The following is a 23,541-nucleotide window of genomic DNA, read 5'->3' as shown; positions in this document are numbered from 1 at the left end:
ATATGAGCAAGGAGGAATTTTCTCATCGCCTGGACACCCTCCTCCCACCCTTAGAAACTCAGTCAACTGGAAGCGTCTGGAATCCGCCTTTGGAGGGGGGGAAGGGTACAGACAGCCGTGCTGGTGAGGTAGCTCAGCTGCGGCCAGCAAGACCGCTACCATCGATCTTTCAGTTTGCCTGGCCTCACCCACCAACCACGCTACCAGCACTTGTCCCTGAGCTAGCCTCCGAGCTAGCCCCAGACCCTCGACTAGCCTCCGAGCTAACCCCAGCCCATCGACTTGCCTCCGAGCTAGCCCCAGCCCCTCGACTAGCCTCCGAGCTAGCCCCAGCCCCTCGAATAGCCTCCGTGCTAGCACCAGCCCTTTGACTAGCCTCCGAGCTAGCACCAGCCCCTCGGCTAACCCCTGAGCTAGCACCAGCCCCTCGGCTAGCCCCTGAGCTAGCAACAGCCCCTCGGCTAGCCCCTGAGCTAGCAACAGCCCCTCGGCTAGCCCCTGAGCTAGCACCAGCCCCTCGACTAGCCTCTGAGCTAGCGCTAGCCTCCGAGCTAGCACCAGTCCCCAGGAGAGCCCCCGCGTCTCCACCAGCTCCCAGGCTGGCCCTGACCTTCGCCCCTCGGCCAGCAGCGCCGACCTTCGCCCCTCGGCCAGCAGCGCCGACCTTCGCCCCTCGGCCTGCTCCGCCGCCTTCAGCACCTCGGCCAGCTCAGCCGCCTTCAGCACCTCGGCCAGCTCCTCAGCTGCCCTCCCCGTCTCCGGCTTTGGCTTCCACACCGCCGATGACGTCCGCCGCTTATACGCCGCCGATGACGTCCACCGCTTCCACGCCGCCGATGACGTCCGCCGCTTCCACGCCGCCGAAGACCTCCGCCGCTTCCACGCCGCCGAAGACGTCCGCCGCTTCCACGCCGCCGAAGACGTCCGCCGCTTCCACGCCGCCGAAGACGTCCGCCGCTTCCACGTCTCCGACTTTATCCTCTTCGCCTCAGACGTCACCTCCTCGTTTCCGGCGAGACGCACCATGGCGCCACTCGTATCTGCCTTCCCTACGGCCAAGATGGTGGCCATTCCTGGGTCGCCCGCCCCTTTGGCCTCAGCGGCGTTCTACTCGCCGCCGCCACCAGACTCATCCCCGGTGGATTCGGGGACACTTGGGCCGGCGACCCACCACCAGTTTGCCCCTCCGCCCTCCCTTGACTGTTGTTCCTGTTTTTTGGGGGGTTCTACTTCCAGGACATCTGGAATCTGTCCATAGGGGGGGATACTGTTATGGCTCAGACCCCTGCCATCTGCGCGCACCTTGGGACACGCCCACGGCCGCGCAAATCCAGGGATGCGCCGTGCGCGTCTCCGCCCTGCAGCAGCCGCCAGCTGCAAACATTCACCGGCTATCGGCACACCTGAGACTGATGAGGGCGTGCCGGATAAAGGCAGGGTGGACCCAAGGATCGGCGCGGGAACTTAGTTTTCTCATGGTGTACCGTAAGCGTCAAGCTTCATGCTCTCTCGTCTTGTTTTCCTCTCCGTGGCTTACTTGTCCCTTGTTTCTCCCGTGTCCCCCGCAGAATTCCCTCCGTCGCCTTGGAAGTGAGCTGTGCGCCTCACTTCTCTGGACCCCTCTGGATTCCGACTGCCTCCCTTGATCCTCGACCCCCCACTTTGGACTCGGACTTCTTGACGCCCCTCTCAGCCCCACGGACCCCCGCTTGTATCCCGGATCACCTGTCTGCCCCCTGGACTTCCTCGTATCTCGTTCAACACTTTGGTAACACACATTCCAGTTAAATACTACACATAGTCTTACACCATACACACTCTTGTATTCTAGTTCACACTCCCTTCCCTTAGTTTAGTTGTATTGTTTAGTATTATTATATATATATTGTCTATATATATAATAAATATTTGTATATACTTCCCCCTGGTGTATGTTTGCCGTCACCTCCCCTAGTAAACCACAACAATTAGGATGTATTTATGATATTCATTAAAGGTTTGATTCATTACGATGCATACATTCAATGGTATTCTTAATAGGGGAAACATGATTCTCTTTACAAAGCAATTAACTTCAAAGATAAGATTAACTTCAAAGCAATTACTCCTATTTATTAGTTATGATACAGTTTATGAAGGATTCATTATATCATTGCTAAATTTTTATATAAAATGTAACACAGTCTTCCAAGCATCAGCTTCGCTCACTTGATGATGATGTTCTGTAGTTGGATGTCCTCTTAGAAACACACATGTGAAGGAAGTCAAGATGTCCCACAAAGACAGAGGTCCTTTGTGTCTTTTGTGTTAAATTATTTACAGCAACATCACAAAGTACTACTCAGATATTTTTTAAAAGATGTTTTAATTGAATTTTTCATAGAAATGTATTTTCTAAAAGTCCAGCCTATTTTATTTGTTATTAATATTAAATAGCCCCCCAGCTCTACATGATAAGAGTTGATCATTTTAAAAAAAAATATGTTGTAGTTTGTACTTTTAAATGCACATGTAAATATTATGTGTAATAGCATTTAGGATATCTGAATGTATTCCCCTAGTTGTATTATTTGCAATTAAGACAGAAAATAATCACAATAGCGCTAGTTTCAACACAATATTTATTAATTAATACAAGTCAAAATAATAATTGACACTACAATGCAATACAATTCAATAAGACATGAATGAGTCCACCTATTTAGGTGTAAACATATAAAGAAATAGATGGATCAGATGTAAGGCTCTACTTCCAAACGATGAAAAAAGTTCAGTGTAATAAAAATTGTATCCACAGCCTGGATATAAGGCTCTCTCTCGGGGGAACAAGAGGAAGAACCACTCGTGGTCGCTCAACATTACAATAGCTGAAGTCTCGTATTTTAACGTAAATGTAGGTTACTCATGTCACACCAATCTTTACATGTCTGGTGTTAGAAGTTTTAAATGAATAAATACAGCTACACTTACATTTTAAAGTCACTCTTTTCTCTCCGCGTGGAAATGTAAAAAAGTATTGTTTCATACGGAGTTTCGCCAAATATCACGGCTAAATCGAGACAAACATAGATAATTTAAAAATACATAATCAATTTCTGTACCGCTTATACTACATCCTAAAAGTATGGCTAATGAACACAAAGATATCATATAACTTTTAAACTTGATTTAGACGCCATCGGTCGTCCTTTCTTCTTCTACGATGTTTTTCCAGTAAAACTGCATCCGGGTAAACTTGTTGTAAGCCCCGCCCATAGGCACCCGCCCCCTTATGCTAAAACACTGCCATTAGTTTGAAACCGTAAAAAAAGAAGCAAAACCGCAAAAAAAAAAAAAAAAAACGTAAAAAAGAGAAGTGATCATAAAAAACCTTTGAAACACACAAAAACAATAAAAGTGTATAAAAATATGAATATTGACATCGAAAACATGTCTTGATTAAAAAAAATATCCACAAAACTACTATTTTTTCAATGTTTGTATTTATTTGTGGCCAAAACGTGTTTCGGTGCCAATACAACGTTTTCTACAATGTACATTTCTTTTTTCAACACCAAATCTTACTGGCAGTGTTCTGGCTCCATATTCACAGCACAGGTATTAGCCCCATCACATTTTTGGCTGGAATTTTCTAGTTATTATGAATATTTATCATAAAATAAATAATGATATGGTCTGAATGTAGCTGCCTCTAAAACGCTACACTTTTCTTTTTTTTTCACCATGTATAAACCAGTAACTGTTACTTTGTAACAATAGACAGTATTATCATCTAAAATTAAACATTGTAATTATGACTCACCGATGTAAAAACTTCCGTTGTCTGCTGAATGGTTGCAATCTTGGTCCATTTCCACTTTTGGAATAGTTGCACTCGAGTGGGGTTGTGCAGCGTAGCAGATGGATGAGTGCGAAAGAAAGTAGGAAAGCGCTGGCGATTGGACAGAGCTGGGGAACTGGACCCGTAGGACAGCTGAAAGGAAATGGGAATAAAAACATGATGTTCTCATGTGGCAACACCTCACACTTCATCTTCTGATTCCAGGAGACAGGGTGTTTTTTTGTGTGGTTTTTTTGTATGTTTCTGACATTTATGTTGGCTTTTCTGTGCATAAATGTTACAGTGATTTGACGGTTATAACGGATACGTCCCACATCTATGTGGGATGTATTGGCTGGCTTCTACAAATAAGGAGAACTGGTTAACTCTGGCGTGGCCCACATTCATCCTTTACAAATACCGTATACCTTCGATTTAAAATGACTGGTGGAGGGCGCAGTGGCATTAATAGGATATTAACCAGATTTACACGAAGAGTAGCACTATTTACAAGTTACAAATCTCTTGGATTCTATTGCTTTTGTGCGGGAAAAAAGAAAACATTTTACATTTTACATTTATGTTGAAAAAACGAGGAGGAGGTGGTCAATCAACAATAACTTTATCAAAACTAACCAAGCCAAATCAACATCCACATATTATGGCTGGGCAATTTGGCCTAAGATTTATATTGTGACATATATTGCAGTCACCTGCAATAACTATATACATATCCCAATTTATTATTTGGTAATATAACCAGGTTACACAAGCTCCTAATTTGGCTACTGATGTGCTCATAACATAATATCTGTTTACTCTCTGTTGTAACATGTTTCTATCTACTCTTCTGTTAAAATGTAATGAACACTAATCATTCTATTATTTCAACACTTTACATTAGTTGTACTCATACTACTGGGTATCTGATTCAAAGTAGTTACAGAGGCAGTATTGTCATACCAAGGCTGATATTGATTGCATTTTTTTAACACAATTATAATCAGACAAAAACACAGGATGGTAGTATAACAATATCAATAATTAGTTATTATTATTTCCTACCATTGGCTCTGATTTAAATGGTTTTTATTTGCCCTTAATGTCCTCTTGTGTCCAGGACTTATTTTAAGTTTGTAAGCAATTACAAAAACAACAAAATATTTTGTGAAAATAAAAAAATAGAAATCTAACCACTGTAGTAGAAACCATATACAGTAATGACATTATACTTGGCATCGATGGTGTCAATATTTGTATCGATCTCCCCGCCTTTGTTTACATCCAAGAGCTCTAGCTTGCGATAAGCATATCCTCCTATGCTTTGTAGTGTCGTTTGTTTAGGTATTCCTCGTCCTCCAGGGATGATACTTGTAGGAAATTTGGTGTATTTGCTGCCATGAAGGCGAGGATTGCTGACTTAGAAGTGGCTTTGCCCTGTGGAGCGACATTAGCCGCTAGTAAGAATGCTACAGTGCGTTGAGGACAAATTTGTTCGCGTGTCGTGGTCGAATTTGCAGGACACCGCTAGAATGTGTCATAAACATGCATTATCACGATATAACGATAATATTAAAGCTCCTATCATCAGCCAGATTCATATAATTTATATTGCCTATATTGCACAACCCTACTACACATAAAATGCATTTTACATATATTTTTGTGATTGTTGCGGCCTAAATTGCCGGAATTTGCAGCAGTGGCAATAGTTGTAAGTTTTTTAGGCAAATGTTTTTCAATAACTCCATAAGCTTGTTATTTTATGCAATTATAAAATTATCAACATATATTTTGACAGTGCTTCTAAATTATTTTTTCTCATGACCTCTCTAGGTACAGAACATTTACACAACCACCCTCAATTGAATTACTATTAAGAACTTGGTAATATTTATTTGAGTGACATTATTATTATAATAATATAAGTTTGTTGACTCAATTTGTAAAGTTTAAAGAAGACTGCTCAGCCTGTTTGATTCTCAGGACAGAGAAAAAATGCAAATGATTCACTGGATTTTTACATTTACTTTCCATGAACATTTAGGGTCTGAGCTACTCAGATCCAGACAACGAGTGGTAAATAGTGAGCGCAAAGTAAACACATGCGAGTGTATTTAGTGAGCGTGTTGTGGGTGATCAGCTGCATGCATAATTGGTAAGAGTGCAAAAGTGGTGCAGACCGCCCGATATAAATTTCATTTTTGCGTATACTGTGCCCATTGACACACTTAACATTCATGACATAATTTGCTCCAACGGTCCAACCTGTGCTGTTTAGTGATGTTGTGGAATAGCGGCAGGCAAATATAATATCAACCACCTGTTCTAAAGAAGTGTGATCTTGACCAGTGGTCCCCAACCACCGGACCGATTGGTACCGGGCCGCACAAGAAATTAAAAAAAAAAATAAATAAATAAAAATAATAATATATATATAATTTTTTTAATTAAATCAGCATAAAAAACACAATATATAGATTATATATCAATATAGATCAATACAGTCTGCAGGGATGCAGTCTGTAAGCACACATGATTGTATTTCTTTATGGGGAAAAAAAAAAAAAAAAAAACACCCCCCCCCCCCCCCCCCCCCCCCCCCCCCCCCCCCCCCCAACCCCCCCCCCCCCCCCCCCCCCCCCCCCCCCCCCCCCCCCCCCCCCCCGGTCCGTGCGACAAATTTTCTAGCGTTGACCGGTCCGCAGCTACAAAAAGGTTGGGGACCACTGATCTAGACAAATACAACTGTTTTTAGCTCACCGAAGGTGTGCTGTGGGAGGTGCAGGTGTTATGATGGTGCGCTTGTAATGATCCAGGTGCAAGAAAATGCATATTGCAAGAAGTTTTTTCATATATGTAAAAACAAGTGCCATTAAAAAAAAAAAAAAAGACCAGACACAGAAACAAATCAGTTGAATGTGTTTTAAATTACATTAAATGGCTGAATACATGATATGTCTATTAGTTTTATTTCTGACAGTCTAAATATGTTGAGACACAAGGATGGAGGATTCCCTCTCCATTGTCTGTCTTTGCAGCGCAATCGCCTCCTTTCTCACAGCCATTTATGCCTGTGCCACTATGCACGTACGTTCTAAACTTGCTGAATATACCATACCATACCATACCAACTTTATTTATACACACAACAGCGGTCGCCAAGCAGTTTCAGTCTTTACAAATCACTTTGCAAGCGCTAAATGTTTATATATTACTATCTCATCCCACTATTTGTGGGCATACTAAAAATCAGCATATATTCTGCATATACATGAAGACAGACAAACTAAATGGAGAGCACTCTCTAATTTGCTCATTTAAAAGGCACTATTTTCTGCGCACACACTTAGTAGATCAGCTTTGCATGTCAAGTTTGCACATGTTTTAATACATGCAAACCTTGGTCTATCCAGAAGACAATTCCAAATCCTAAGCCTAAAAAAAACTATACAGTATCTGAGAAACAATCGAAATGAAAAAGTGGAAAGGTTCAAACCTGTGAGCAGGCCATCAATTCCAAATAGATAAATACAATTTAACAATCTTACCACTATGAGGTTCCACATGCGAGCTGCCTCTGCCACCAATGTTGACACGGAACTGCAACCTGGCATCAGAACAATTTTGATGGGTTCGGTGTACAGAAGGTCATAAAGCAGCTTGGTGGCTTCTCCGGGATCACACTGGTGAAAAGAAATAGGGAAGCTGTCAGGAATAGCAATGCACTCCACTCGACACCAATAATGATGCAACTGAGTCATATTAAGGTTATAATCAGAATCAGAATAGTTTTATTGCCATTGTTTGAGAACGGGTTCACAAACTAGGAATTTTTCTTGGTGCAAACGTGCGACATAAAACACATATAACACATATTTGGTATAAAAAGAGCTGTGATTGAGCTATCAGATAGACTTAGAAGGGATTCAAGGAATTCAAGGAGCTGCTGTTAGGAGTTATTGTTCATTTGCCTGATGGCCGAGGGGAAAAAACTGTTCAGGTGGCGGGAGGTGTGGGTCTGGATGGAGCGTAGTCTCCTGCCTGAGGGGAGAGGGGAGAATAGTGTGTGTCCAGGGTGAGAAGAGTCAACGGTGATCCGACCCACACGCCTCCTGGTCCTGGAGGAGAACAAGTCCTGGAGGGATGGGAGCTTGCAGCCAATCACCTTCTCCGCAGCACGTACGATGCGTTGCAGTCTATTCTTATCCTGGACTGTGGCGCCGGGGAACCACACTGTGATGGAGGAGGTCAGGATGGACTCTATGATGGCTGAGTAAAACTGCACCAGCATCTCGGTCGGCACCTTAAGTTTCCTCAGCTGCCGCAGGAACTATATCCTCTGCTGGGCCTTCTTGATGAGGGATAATATATCAATAGCAGTGAGACCAGAGGTACGATTGACACTACTATGATATGGTCAATATTACCGTATTTTTCAGACTATAAGTCACAGTTTTTTTCATAGTTTCATAGTTCGGGGGTGCGACTTATACTCAGGAGCAACTTATGTGTGAAATTATTAACACATTACCGTAAAATATCAAATAATAATATTTAGCTCATTCACGTAAGAGACTAGACGTATAAGATTTCATCAGATTTAGCGATTAGGAGTGACAGATTGTTTGGTAAACGTATAGCATGTTGATTGATTGATTGATTGATTGAGACTTTTATTAGTAGGTTGCACAGTGAAGTACATATTCCGTACAATTGACCACTAAATGGTAACACCCGAATAAGTTTTTCAACTTGTTTAAGTTGGGGTCCACTTAAATTGATTCATGTGAGAGATATATACTATCAAATATATACTATCATCATAATACAGTCATCACACAAGATAATCACATTGAATTATTTACATTATTTACAATCCGGGGTGTGGGGGGGTTAGGTTGTTATCATCAGTCATCAACAATTGAGAACAGAGAAATGGATATTGGAACAGTGTAGGTCTGACTTGGTAGGATATGGACAGCAAGTAGTGGGAGTGGAGTTTAGATTTGAGGGTTTTGGAGGTGCTAGGGTACCAGGAGGTGCATGCGTAATCGAAGAAGGGTTGAACGAGAGTTCCCGCCAGAATCCTCATGGTGCTTTTGTTGACCAGAGAGGAGATTCTATAGAGAAATCTCGTTCGTTGGTTGACCTTTTTGATTACCTTCGTTGCCATTTTATCACAGGAAAGATTAGCCTCTGGAATGGAACCTAGGTAGGTGACCTCATTTTTCCTGGTGATAACAATGTCACCCACTTTTATAGTGAAATCATTGACTTTCTTAAGGTTGATGTGGGACCCAAATAGGATGGATTCCGTTTTACCCAAGTGTATGGATAGCTTCTTATCAGCGAGCCAGGTGCATGTTCTACAGAAATCAGCACTGAGGATTTTCTCCACCTGAGACTTGTCCCTGTCTGATACCAGCAAGGCCGAGTCATCCGCAAACAAGAACAATTCACAGTCGCATGCCGATGAAAAGTCGTTTATGTATATTAGGAACAGTAAAGGCCCTAATATACTGCCTTGGGGGACTCCACAGCTCACCGAGAGGGGGGGGGGCACGGTGCCGTTCACCTCTACCACCTGCTACCTCCCCTCCAAGTAAGATTGCATCCAGCTCGGTGAGGTTTTGTTAAATCCGATTGCTCTGAGCTTATCCAGCAGTATAGCGTGGTTAACGGTGTCAAAGGCCTTCTGAAGGTCCAGCATGACCATGCCACAGTTTTTTCCCGCGTCCACCTCATGTTTGATGTGGTCGGTCAGATAGAGAAGGCATGTGTCAGTGGAGTGGTTAGTTCTGAAGCTGGATTGGAATTTGTACATGAGTTTATTAGTGGCAAGGTAACTATCGACCTGTTCATAAACTATTTTCTCCATTACTTTCGAAATGGAACTGAGAATAGAAACAGGTCGGTAGTTGCCAGGTTCCAATTTGCATCCCTTTTTAAAGAGGGGAGTTACTCTTGCTATCTTAAAATCTTTTGGTACTTGGCCTTGTGTAATTGATAGGTTTATTATGTGCGTGATGATCGGGGCAATGATGGAGGCAGAGTCCCTGAGGAATCTGGAGGGAATATTATCAAGGCCGGTGGCCTTGTTTGGGTGGAACGCACTCAATTTTTTAAACACCTCATCAGCTGTGACCATTTCTAATTTGAAATCATTGTTGGATACTCCTAGCTTTCTGTAAAAGGCTTTAATGTGTTCTACACCAAAGCGACCAGAGTGGTGGGACAGCTTGTTGACAAGAGTTGCGGCTATGCTGGTGAAAAAGGCGTTAAGTCTGCTTGCTACCTCCATTTTGTCTGTAATGAGGGAGTCACCCTCCTTGATGCTGATGTTGGTGAGTCTGGTTTTAAGTTTCTGGCTGCAACCAGGAAGCTGGTTGTTGAGAATTTTTCAGAGCTCACGTGATTTGAGGTTGATATTATTGTTCTATATGTTATAGTTATTTGAATGACTCTTACCATTATATGTTACGTTAACATACCAGGCACGTTCTCAGTTGGTTATTTATGCGTCATATAACGTACACTTATTCAGCCTGTTGTTCACTATTCTTTATTTATTTTAAATTGCCTTTCAAATGTCTATTCTTGGTGTTGGGTTTTATCAAATAAATTTCCCCAAAAAATGCGACTTATACTCCAGTGCGACTTATATATATGTTTTTTCCCTTCTTTATTATGCATTTTCGGCTGGTGCGACTTATACTCTGGAGCGATGTATACTCCGAAAAATACGGTAATCATTTTCTGTTTTCTTTCATAAATGTGTGGGGATTTTTCTTCATAGTGTTATTTAGTTAATGTTCTTATTCACATGTCACATGTGTACAAACTCTGAGAATAAGCGCTTAGACCCAGGAGTATGGTGTTATGCTTCCTTGTTGTGTCTCGATTTTGTGTTTTGCTGCCCCTGCGTTTGTCTTCCTTGTGTACAGACATCAACTGCAGCTGGAGGCAGTACGTACAAGAGCACTTGAGTGGCTCTTGGGCGACTTAAACCCAACCACCTGCAGCTGGGATATGCCAGATCCAACTTCATGCTTCCTGGGCCTTGCACATAGTTGCTTCTGCCCTCGGTTTGCCTAAATCTTGAAGCAACATTTAAAAAAAAGCATATCAAATACTTATTATCTGGACCACAAGGAAGTGTTTTAAATGTAGAGTGCATACATACTGTACACTCATGCATACAATCACGCTTCATCAAACATTTATTAACGTTGTCCTCCCCCCAACCCCAGTCCCTGGGAGGAAACAGTGTTGAAACATGGCACCATGCTAAAACTTATTCTTTACCATAATAATGTAAAAGGTTAATGTAGATCGCTCATCTCCCCCCTACCCCTTTATCTGCTTTCGTTTGCTTTCAAGCATGAATAACATCTATGTATTGTTGCATTTGAAGTGATTGTAATGTTGATAATAGAGGTATGTATTATTTTTAATTATCAATAATGTTATTTCTATTGAAATTTGAATTGCTCCATTTGTAGTGCAATAATGTTCATTGGCATTTCTGTGTTATTACTATCTACTTCACTAAATGGTTCTTCGTTATAATTTATCATATTTGTACATGTATTTGTTAATGTAGTTCTGTTGTTGTTGTCTCTCTGTCTTATCCCCTTCTTGTCCCTGCAATTCCCCCCTCTGTCTTCTTTTTCTTCTTCTTTCTATCCCCTCCTGCTGCGCCAAACTTTAAATAGATCCATTTAATAAAGTCAAATACAAATTAGGCAACAAGAGAAATATCCTCCACTTTTCTTTTAGAAAGCAAATCTGTACAGCAGATATGGGCATCTACATCAACAATATCATTTTCTGGCTGGAGAGGACATTAAAAAAAGTGGATTAAAATAATCATAAGTCATTTTTAATTAGAATGTTCTCAAATAATTTAATCAGTGATGCAACAATAATACAAACGTTTGTAAATAGCAAAGGATCACATGAAAAGTATTCTCCGCCTCTCATTCTTTCAAAACATCCACAAGCAACATTGTTAATTATACATTATTTGGTGATTAAATGTCATAGCATATACAACAATTTGGACACTATTCGCATATAAAACAGCAATTCAAATATAATTCACTGCATAGTTTGTATTTAGGTAATCAAAGCAATCAACCACATATTTTTCAATGTCTCTGATGAACATCATAACCACCTGAAACAAAGCAGATGCCATTTAAACACTTTAAAACACTAACGAACAACACGAAAGAGCTTTGGAAAGTTATAGTTATCCGTTAGATCGGAGAGCTCCTGCTGAATCAAATGTTTTTAGAATTGAGATTGATTTAGTGCATAGAAATGTACTGAATGACTGATAATGTTCCAAACTTTATCAAGGCGCTGAAAGTTAATCAGACGGAGACAGGGGAAGGAAGTCCACCCACATATGATGGTGTCCCTTTTTTAGATCTGTCAGAAATCCTCTCAGCTGAGAACGAAAGTTATGGACAGTTATCTTTTCCTCACACCATATGTGGGCTTCACACACCATTAATATCATTTTGACAAAGACTGTATTGTGGAGAAATCTTCAAACACCAATGCAGACAGCCAGAAAATACTTAATTGACTGTTAAATCGTGATGGCTCAAACGATACTGAAGCAGCAAGTCTTATGAAACACAAGGTGCGATACTGTGTCCCTGATACCTCAATGTGTGTGTCACTTTAATAAAAAACATGGGACCGATACAGCTGCTGCGTCGTTTGACTGTGAAGTGCCAAACTGCTTTCATCAGGACACTCTTCTTTCAGCTTACCAGTAACAGCTTCTACTGAACGAGCGGCATTTGCAATAGATATAAATCAATAATTTTAGCTCAAGGGCCACATGGAGGAAATTCTATTTCCAAATGGGTTTAACTGGGAAATTAATGCCATGATAACTTAAAAATAAAGACAACTTCAGATTGTTTTCTTTGTTTAAAAATAGACCAAGCACATTCTGAAAATGTACGAATCCATCCATTTCTACCGCTTGTCCCATTCGGGGTCACAATGAGGTGGCGGCTTATCCAGAGTGCACCCGGCCTACCGCCCGAATGCAGCTGAGTTAGGCTCCAGCACCCCCCGCGACCTCGGAAGGGACAAATGGTAGAAAATGGATGGATGGGCTTCAGTTTTCCAACGATTCAGTCTTCATTTGACGAAAGCAAGGGTACTACAGTGCAACCTTGATTTACGAACACATCTATTTGTGACCTTTTTGGTTTGCGAATGTTTACTAATGTTTACATTGTAGCAACATGTAGCACTTCTGACAAGTTTATTTTCACAATTGTCGTACTATGTGTCCAAACTCTCTCAGTCTCGTTGTACAGCTCCGGGTTGCTAGACATCCGCTTTGAGCTAGCGTTTTGGCTAGTGAGCCTCTGGCTTGCCGCTTCTTCACATTGAGGATTTAACCGGCAAAAGGGGATTCGTTCCTCAGCGAGTCTTTAATTGTGATGAGACCGAAAAATAACATTTATTACAGCGTAGGGGAAGGCACTACTAGGCCGATAAAAGATCTCCTAACACTGCTAGCACTAGCAGTGACTACATGAAGCCGCTGCTCGTTTATCACTCAAAAACTCCCAGAGTGTTCAACAATGCCACAACAATTACCCAACTCAAGGTAAAATGATTTTCATTATTTGTTGTTTTATGTAGCAACTTTGGAGCACAGCAAGAAGACTTTTGTTTGTGTGCGTTGACATTTAAGCTTGCTGTAATGTTGTGTTGTTTGGATAAAAAACATGTTGTTGAGCCATTACCTCCTTGTTATGTTGGTTTGTTATATATATATATATATATATATATATATATATATATATATATATATATATATATATATATATATATATATGTATATATATATATATATATATATATATATACATATACATATATATATATATATATATATATATATATATATATATATATATATATATATATATATATATATATATATATACATATACATATATATATATATATATATATATATATATATATATATATATATATATATATATATATACACACTACTGCTCAAAAGTTGGGGGTCACATTGAAATGTCCTTATTTTTGAAGGAAAAGCACTGTACTTTTCAATGAAGATAACTTTAAACTAGTCTTAACTTTAAAGAAATACACTCTATACATTGCTAATGTGGTAAATGACTATTCTAGCTGCAAATGTCTGGTTTTTGGTGCAATATCTACATAGGTGTATAGAGGCCCATTTCCAGCAACTATCACTCCAGTGTTCTAATGGTACAATGTGTTTGCTCATTGGCTCAGAAGGCTAATTGATGATTAGAAAACCCTTGTGCAATCATGTTCACACATCTGAAAACAGTTTAGCTCGTTACAGAAGCTACAAAACTGACCTTCCTTTGAGCAGATTGAGTTTCTGGAGCATCACATTTGTGGGGTCAATTAAACGCTCAAAATGGCCAGAAAATGAGAACTTTCATCTGAAACTCCACAGTCTATTCTTGTTCTTAGAAATGAAGGCTATTCCACAAAATTTTTTGGGTGACCCAAAACTTTTGAACGGTAGTGTATATATGTATATGTATATATATATATATATATATATATATATATATATATATATATATATATATATATATATATATATATATATATATATATATATGTACATATATACACACACATATCATCTTCAATTTTTGTGGAGGCTAGAACCAATTATTCATGTTTACATTGATTCTTATGGCATACTTGCCAACCCTCCCGAATTTCAGTGCCCCTCCCGAAAATCTCCCGGGGCAACCATTCTCCCGAATTTCTCCCGATTTTCACCCGGACAACAATATTGGGGGCGTGCCGTAAAGGCACTGCCATTAGCGTCCTCTACAACCTGTCGTCACGTCCGCTTTTCCTCCATGCAAACAATGTGCCGGCCCAATCATATAATATATGCGGCTTATACACACACATAAGTGAATGCAAGCATACTTGATCAACAGCCATACAGGTCACACTGAGGGTAGCCGTATAACAACTTTAACACTGTTACAAATATGCGCCACACTGTGAACCCACACCAAACAAGAATGACAAACACATTTCGGGAGATCATCCGCACCGTAACACAACATAAACACAACAGAACAAATACCCAGAACCCCTTGCAGAACTAACTCTTCCGGGACGCTACAATATACACCCCCCGCTACCACCAAACCCAGCCCCCCTCCCAAATCCCCCCCACCCACATCAACCCCGCCTCCCCCCCTCATCTACCGAATTCGGAAGTCTCAATGTTGGCAAGTATGTCTTATGGGGAACTCTGCATACAAACTTTTCGGTCTACAAACCATGTTCAAGAACCAATTAAGTTAATAAATTGTGGTTCCACTATATTGCACTTACTTGGTATCAAATTGTTAGTATTACATTTAGTATCGTACAGTATCGCCAACCCCTAGTGATAATACACCCTGTTTACTGTCTAAATGACAGAGAGATAGTCAACACATTTTCGGGGAAATATGATATAGTTGACAAAACACTGTATAACCACAATGTAAGGTAAAAGGCACAATGATACAGATGATGATGCACAGAGCAGAGGCACCACGAAGGAGGCAAAGTGAGGCACGTTTCAAGGTCACACTGACAGGCTCATCTGGGAAAACACCATTCCTCTTTGTGGACTGCTGGCGAAAAACATTTACTTACCAGTCAAGTCCCATTATCTAAGTCACATAACAAATGGTCAGCCTGGCTTTCCATTTACAACCTTTAGTCATCGAAAAATCAATAAACAATTTAAGTGATAATGCTAAAGGCACAGTGACCTTTAATCATGTAAAGGAGTGCAGGAGTGTTTTATTGAATGTTTGAGTTGATTGTCTTTGGGGTTATCACAAGTATTTTTTGGTACGGCAGGTGGCTCATCGCTATGTCATATTTGTCAACATGACTCATTCTACAAAATATGTAAATCACTTCGCTGAGGGAGATGTATTGTTATGTGCCAGAAAGCAATTCATCATAATCATTAAGTTAATATGTGTAGGATGTGACAAGGTTTTACTTCTAACAGTGGTCCCATGCCTCATTCTTGGGGGTACAGTTATCATTGGAGATGCACACTGAGTCCACTTAAATATGCGCATACAAATGTTATGCAGACTCAGCAATAACTTATAGCCAAGTTAAAGCATGGTAAAATACTCGTAAGACATTTTTTTATTTATTTGAGGGGTTTGTTTTGACTGACGTTATAAGGGCACAGTAATCTGTTAATTTGTTGATTATTTTTACTAATAGAGATTGTGTGGAAAAAATACTGATTAAATCAAGTTCTCAAGAAATGACAGCAATAAGGAGTGCACGACTTGTTTAAAACAGCAGGTGCACTACAGATCCGGTCTCACCAGAGTCGTGTGTAAAGAGAGTATGGCCAACTAAGCAACAGGCACCATGACTGCTACCAATTTATGCTACCGATTTATGCATTTGCTGTAGTTTTGATGTTAGTTTTTCTGACGAAATAAGCCAAAACATTACGTCTATATATAGTTCTAAACATACTCCAGCTCATAAACTTACAATAACACATGCTTTTATTTTGTTAGAGCATAATTTTGCGGCCGTATTTGACGCACTCAGCTGCTACATCCCTGCAGTGTTTAATGAACAGCAGGCACTCCAACACGCACCCGACGGTGCAATAAATGTAAAAAATACACAGAACAATCAAAAAAATTAATTATTACCCGCATTTTGCCAAAATGTACATAAGCTTTGGACCAACAACTATGGAGAAATTGTGTGAAGTATGTCAACTGTGTTGGCTGCCTCCAATGTATTTGTAATCACGGTATATATTACTCATTAGCCACTATTCTAACTGATCTTTCTTTTTTGTAAAATGCTAAGTGAATAAGTGCACTTTACTAGTTATTTCCTGATATTTCTGCACAATAACTCAGGCGAGCAGTGGAGAATGTCGAGTGATTTTTGGTCTACAACAGGGGTCCCCAAACTTTTTGACTCGGGGGGCCACATTGGGTTAAAACAATTTGGCCGGGGGCCGGGCTTTGTGTGTGTGTGTGTGTGTGTGTGTGTATATACATACATACACACATATATATATATATATATATATATATATATATATATATATATATATATATATATATATATATATATATATATATATATATATATATATATATATATACATACATACATATATATATATATATAAAATATATATAAATGAGATATATATAGCGCACTTTCCGCGCGCGCGATGATGTCACGTTATCGATGAGAAAATGCATTTTTAGATAATATGATTTGCCTGAGCGGCTAGGAGACACCGTGAGTAGCGAGCGGTACAAAGTGGATAAGAAAATATTTTTTTTTTTTATACTTGGGACTTCCCGCGGGCCTGATTTTGGACGCTGGATCTGGCCCGTGGGCCGTAGTTCGGGGACCTCTGGTCTAGAACATATTTTGCTTTCCAGTTAATTTTCCCATCTACTATTATACACAAAATGTGGTTTATTTTACTTATTCACTTTATGCATGTCTATTTGTATTTGTTTGACTTTCTCTTCTGCTGCTACCAAATTGCGTTATTTTAGTTTTACTGAGATTCAAAGATAGTATGCTTTGGTCAAACCATCTCCTAAATGTATTAATTTCTTCTGTTAATATTTGTATTAGCCTGTGTGTATTTAGTCCTGAAAAAAACACAGGCTTTGTGTCGTGACTCGTGTGTTTACCTGGCACAAGATGCTGTAATGATTGCTCTCCAGTGTTGATGGTGAACCTTCACTTCCCATACTTGTCTCCGTTCCGGTTTTGGGGAAAGCCATGTAAAAGCTTTTAACGATTCTCACAGGTGGAGCAGCCCAATGCTGCGCAACAGTGCATTTTTTTAAACGTCGAAAAACTAACGAGGAAATGCCGCAAACACATAGCATCAGCTCAAAGTAAGTAGCAGTCAAGGCGCCCTGTAGTTCCGTGAGTGCCTTTTGACCAATCATTGAGAAAATCGCCTGAAACCGGGTTGGCCATACTCTCTTTATACACGACTCTGCAGGGTCTCACCTAGTTTGAGGTTGGAGAAATAAAAACGCGCCAGCTATGCAAATTTTTTAAACGTTTTCATTGTTTGATTTAATTATATCTAGTTCAACACAATCCATGATACTTTCCCTCTCCGATAATTGTGATTTCTTTTACAATGTCTGCACCATCAGTGGTACCTCGGGATAGAGTGCCGCAGCGTATATGTTTTTCAGAATACGAGCAATCTCTTGGCTAATTGTTATGCTTTAAGTTATAAGCAATAATCTGTGTTAGGAGAGTAAACTGAACTGAACTGCCATCTAGTTTCAGCCTCTGGATTTTGGGATTCACACATACACAAGTCGTAACAAAAAGGGGACCTATGTGTAACAGTCACTGTTCTATGTTGTGTATCTTCTTAGTGAGGCGCACAGTTGAATCATGGGGATTTATTCACCTTTTTTTGGAAAAAAAACAAAAACAGGGCGTCACACACAGTCCACGGCAAACAGAATCTCTCTCCACAGCTCCGAGCGTCAGTGCTCACTCAATTCAATTATATATGTTTAAATGTGGAAATGGAAATAATAATAATAATAATAATAATAATAATAATAATAATAATAATAATAAAGGTAAATAAAGCATAAAATAGTCTGAAATAAATTAATTAAATAAAACACAGTATATAAAATATATACTTCAGCAAATAACAATATATATTAAGAAAAAGGATCCTTAAATGTGCAGCAATACACCTCATCTTTCCCACCCACATCAATTATTTTTTATATTTTTTATACAATAAACTATGCCAAAAAAACTCATAACAGACATACCTTTTTTTGGTAAAAAACAAAAACAGGGCGTCACACACAGTCCACAGTAGTGATGGGATCGGCAGTTCTTTTGACTGTACTGAATCACTAGAATCAGTTCCTTAAATTGATTCGTTAAAAAAATTCGTTCACCGAATCACCCCCCCCTTTTGACAGTACGGATCACTAGAATCAGTGACTGACAACGCCACACGGTGGCCAGTTCAGTACGTGTACCGAATCTCTTCTGCAGTTCTTTTGACAGTACGGATCACTAGAATCAGTGACTGACAACGCCACACTGTGGCCAGTTCAGTACGTGTACCGAATCTGTTCTGCAGTTCTTTTGACAGTACGAATCACTAGAATCAGTGACTGACAACGCCACACGGTGGCCAGTTCAGTACGTGTACCGAATCACTTCTGCAGCAGCAGTACAGTTTAATTGCAAATCAGCATTATTATAATGATGATGATAGCTACTAAACAACAACAACAACAGTTGCAGTAGAATGGATAATAATAATAATAATAATAATAATAATATGAATCAGAATTGATCCCCAAGGAGAAATGTATTTTTGTTACAATAACTGTGTAAATAATAGCCTATGTATGTGTACATACATTAGTTATTATTTTTATTTTAAATCTTCTCAAAACAGCCTGCAGGCTGTTTTGAGAAGATTTAACGTGTAGGGCATGCCCTACACCAGGGGTCACCAACGCGGTGCCCGCGGGCACCAGGTCGCCCGTAAGGACCAGATGAGTCGCCCGCGGGCCTGTTCTAAAAAAAAAACCAAAAAAATTTTTACAAAAAAATAATATATATATTTTTTTTTAATTAAATCTACATAGAAAAAAACAGAAGATACACTTTCAATCAGTGCATCAACCCAAACAACCTCCCCCATGCACACTCATCCACACCCACTCACACAAAAGGGGTTATTTCTTTCTGCTACCAATATTCTGGTTCCCACAACATAGACAACACATCTGTAAGGGACACAGTCCCTGAAGCACACATGATTGTATAGGCTGCTGGTCCACTAACATTTTCATTAATTACTATTTTTTATGTAATTATTTTTATATTGTTTTACTTTCTTTTTTATCCAAGAAAATGTTTTTTATTTATTTATCTTATTTTATTTTATTTTTTAAAAAAGGGCCTTATCTTCAACAGACCAGGTTGTCAATGAAATTAGATTTGTTTAAAGGGTTTTTAAAACCAGGCCCAGTCCAGATAATGTCCAAGTCGGACTCAGCAACACACACCTTCATTCATGTACACAGAAATAAATTAGGGAACACAACAGATTGCATATAATTTATAAACAAAATTACATTTTCAAAATAAGCATTTATGTACAGTCCAGATTATGTCCAGGTCACTCAAATTAGGGAACAAAACAACAGATATCATATAATCTATAAACATAATTATACTTTCAAAATAAGCCTTTGAGGACTTCTCATCTTTTTTTTAAATGTTTTTTGGCATCATTATCGTTTTCAACCATGTAACTTTCTAAAGTTAGAAAATACTGAATAAATGTTTTAAAGAAAGTAATACTAAGTGAATATCTGTTTTTGGCCTTAAAAATAAACCTTTTACCGAGTACTATAATTAAATTGACTAAATCATGATTGTCAATGAACTCTCCTAAAATAACAGAAACCACATTAAGCTTCATAAACAAACCAATCCTTAAACACATTTTTTCAACTTCCACCCAAAACAAAGACACAATATGACAATACCAAAACAAATGCAGGGTGGATTCAGGCTCCTGACAACAAAATCGGCAATCATCTGACTCTGTCATATTCCATAATTTTAACATTTTCCCTGTGGGTAAGAAGTTATAAATAATTTTAATTTGAAAATAACGATTTTGCACATCGATAGTAGTTTTATAGATTAGTTTGAATATGGCATCCCATGGCAACGGGCAGTCAAAAAAGTCCTCCCTTTTTCCATATGTGTTGTATGGGGCAGCCTTTAAAGATTTCTTTATTAAATAAAAATTATATATTTTTCTATTTATTTTAGTTCCTTTTTGCCAACTAGAATTACTTATTAGAGGTTTACAAACTAATAATTTAGTAGTTCCATAATTAATTATTTGTTTCCATCTTTTCCCAATTACTCCAGTTAGTTGATAAAATGAAAAGCTCGAGCAAGCATCACCATACATAGTTCTAAATTCATCATACTTCATAATTTTACCATTCTCATTGATAAAACCTTTATTTAACCAGATAAGAAAACCCATTGAGATCAAGATCTCTTTCACAAGGGTGACCTTGATAATATCATTGACAAAAATGATTCCTCTTTCAAACATATTTTTCCAACAGAAAGGCTTTCCATCTATTACAATATTAGAGTTCATCCATATTATCTGCTGCAAAATATCGTCTCTTTTTTCTGGCACATAAAATTGAAAACACCACTATGAGTGGATTGTTTCCTTTATGAACCCCGCCATGTTTCCCAGCAGACTCTCTACATAAGAAAAATGGGAGGGGATCACTTGTAAAAAAGGATACAATTTCTTTTGATACAGTACATGTTTTCTGTCCAACAGGACATTTGTGTACCACTCAATGTTTAAATACATCTTTGGAACAATTGATGCTTTTAAAGACAGACACATAGCTTCAAGGTTGAGAAGTTTCAGGCCCCCATATTCATACTCATTGTACAAAACCTTTCTTTTAATCTTTTCTGGTTTGCCGTTCCAGACAAAATCGAAGACCCTCCGCTCATAAATCTTAAAAAAGTTTTGTGATGGAGCTGGTAATGACAAAAACAAATAAATTAATTAAGGAATAATTAACGAGTTGGCAATAAACATTTTACCATACAAGGTTAGGGATTTCCCTTTCCATAATTGCATAATTTTGTCCAGCTTTCTTAGTCGATTATCATAATTTACTGAGCCTAGATCTTCCAGATTCCCTGGGACAACAACACCAAGTATGTTAACTGGTCCATCTGTCCACAAAACAGGCACTTTGCATTCCATTCGAAAGGACGTTCCCTTTAGATTTCCGATCCTTAACATTTTACATTTATCATAATTAAGCTTAAGGCCAGATTGCTGTGAAAATATGTCCAAAAGATTAAGAAGGTTCTGCAAACAATGAGGAAAAATCTTATCTTTGTGAATCAGCCTTTTCTGACATGAACTTCATCAAGAACAAACACAGAACACGCCTCACTGATGCACATCTGCAAGACTCACTCAGAGTTGCAGTGTCAAGTTACACACCAGAGTACAACACACTAGTTAACAGCATGCAATGCCAGGCTTCCCACTAACTGACAAAGAAACAGATAACAGATTAGGTGTCCAGTTCAAAGTGTGACATGATTTAAAAATTTGAGAGTTTACTTTTGTATTTTACATGAGTTATTATTTGTACAAACATGGTGTAAAGTAATTCATGATTTGTTAAAAAATGTTAGTGGCTAGCTAGTTAAAATGGGATATTGTGATTTCACAAGACTGTCTTAGAAGTGATCATTTGAAAATGTTCAATTTGAAAAATGTGCACTTGGAGAAAATATAAAAATAAAGTGTTGCATATTGATATTTATCTGTTTCTATATATATTTATTGTGAGAAATCATTAAGATAATCAGTGTTTCCACAAAGATAAATATCATTAATTATTAATAATAACAGAGTTAAAGGTAAATTGAGCAAATTGGCTATTTCTGGCAATTTATTTAAGTGTGTATCAAACTGGTAGCCCTTCGCATTAACCAGTACCCAAGAAGTAGCTCTTGGTTTCAAAGAGGTTGGTGACCCCTGCCCTACACGTTACCCTCCGCCCCTCCCCCTCGCGTCGCTGCTGCTCAGCCTGCACGGATTTTCTTTAACTTTATGTGTTGAGATAATGGGGACGTGTGTTTGTTTTCATGTGGCTTGAGTCAACATTAACCGTTAGCTTGGAGAATGAATGGAGAACGGATCCCAATGGCATGAAACATATCCCCGCGACGGGGGGAGAATCACTCGCGGCATTGGGGCAAGCAGAGCAGAGAGCGAGAGCGTTGACGTTCACTGAGTGATTCATGTCGTTAATCCGCGGTGAACGAATCGTTCGCTCAGTCCCTCCCCCCGCCCTCTCATTGGCTGCGTCGTTCGCCGACGTCGAGGGTTCAGTGAGTCACAGAATGCGCCAGTTCCACTCATACCGGCATGGTCGCGGCGGAGCTCAACTGAACTGAGAAAGGAACGAATCAGTTCATGAAGTGATTCGGTTCAGTACGTTCACTCAAAAGATTCGTTCTTTCGAACGAATCGTTCGCGAACGACAAAACACTAGTCCACGGCAAACAGAATCTCTCTCTACTAAAGAATAAAGAAAAAAATACACACTCATATTAATGTTACAGCGGCACACAAGATGTCCACACAGACACACAGCAGAGCCCCTGACCCGTGCACAGACTCATGAGACAGGAGACCCCGCAACAACTGCCGCTAGCAGTAAGCTAATCAAGCTAATCCACACATCCTTTAGCACAGTGGTCCCCAACCTTTTTGTAGCTGCGGACCGGTCAACGCTTGATAATTTGTCCCGCGGCCCGGCAGGGGGGGGGGGGTGATTTTTTTTTTTTTTCATGAAAAAAGTAAAATAATAAACGTGAATCCACTGTGTACTCATATGGACCTTTATTAGCGCATTGCGCCAACAACATAACATCAGTATAACATCAACGTCTCTGGTAACTTCCTCTCTGCCCATTACATAAATAAAAAAAATCACGTGGAAAAATATATAAATGACAAGAATTAGCAATTC

The 23,541-nt window shown here is 39.3% G+C and overlaps 1 protein-coding gene across 2 annotated transcripts in view; it reads right to left on the bottom strand.

Annotated features, from left to right (window-relative positions):
- Positions 1-23,541, bottom strand: part of LOC133656006 (gamma-aminobutyric acid type B receptor subunit 1-like) — a 507,931-nt gene that overhangs the window by 228,411 nt on the left and 255,979 nt on the right. For both annotated transcript variants that reach the window (XM_062056726.1, XM_062056725.1), the window contains 2 exons: positions 7,372-7,506; positions 3,803-3,973 (listed from right to left, as the gene is read on the bottom strand). In XM_062056726.1, coding sequence (XP_061912710.1) covers positions 3,803-3,973; positions 7,372-7,506 — 306 coding nt within the window. The remainder of the gene's footprint in view (positions 1-3,802; positions 3,974-7,371; positions 7,507-23,541) is intronic.

The sequence above is a fragment of the Entelurus aequoreus genome, linkage group LG08, assembly GCF_033978785.1.
Source record: "Entelurus aequoreus isolate RoL-2023_Sb linkage group LG08, RoL_Eaeq_v1.1, whole genome shotgun sequence".
In the NCBI taxonomy this organism is placed as follows: Eukaryota; Metazoa; Chordata; class Actinopteri; order Syngnathiformes; family Syngnathidae; genus Entelurus; species Entelurus aequoreus.
This window is presented reverse-complemented; position numbering and strand designations above follow the sequence as displayed.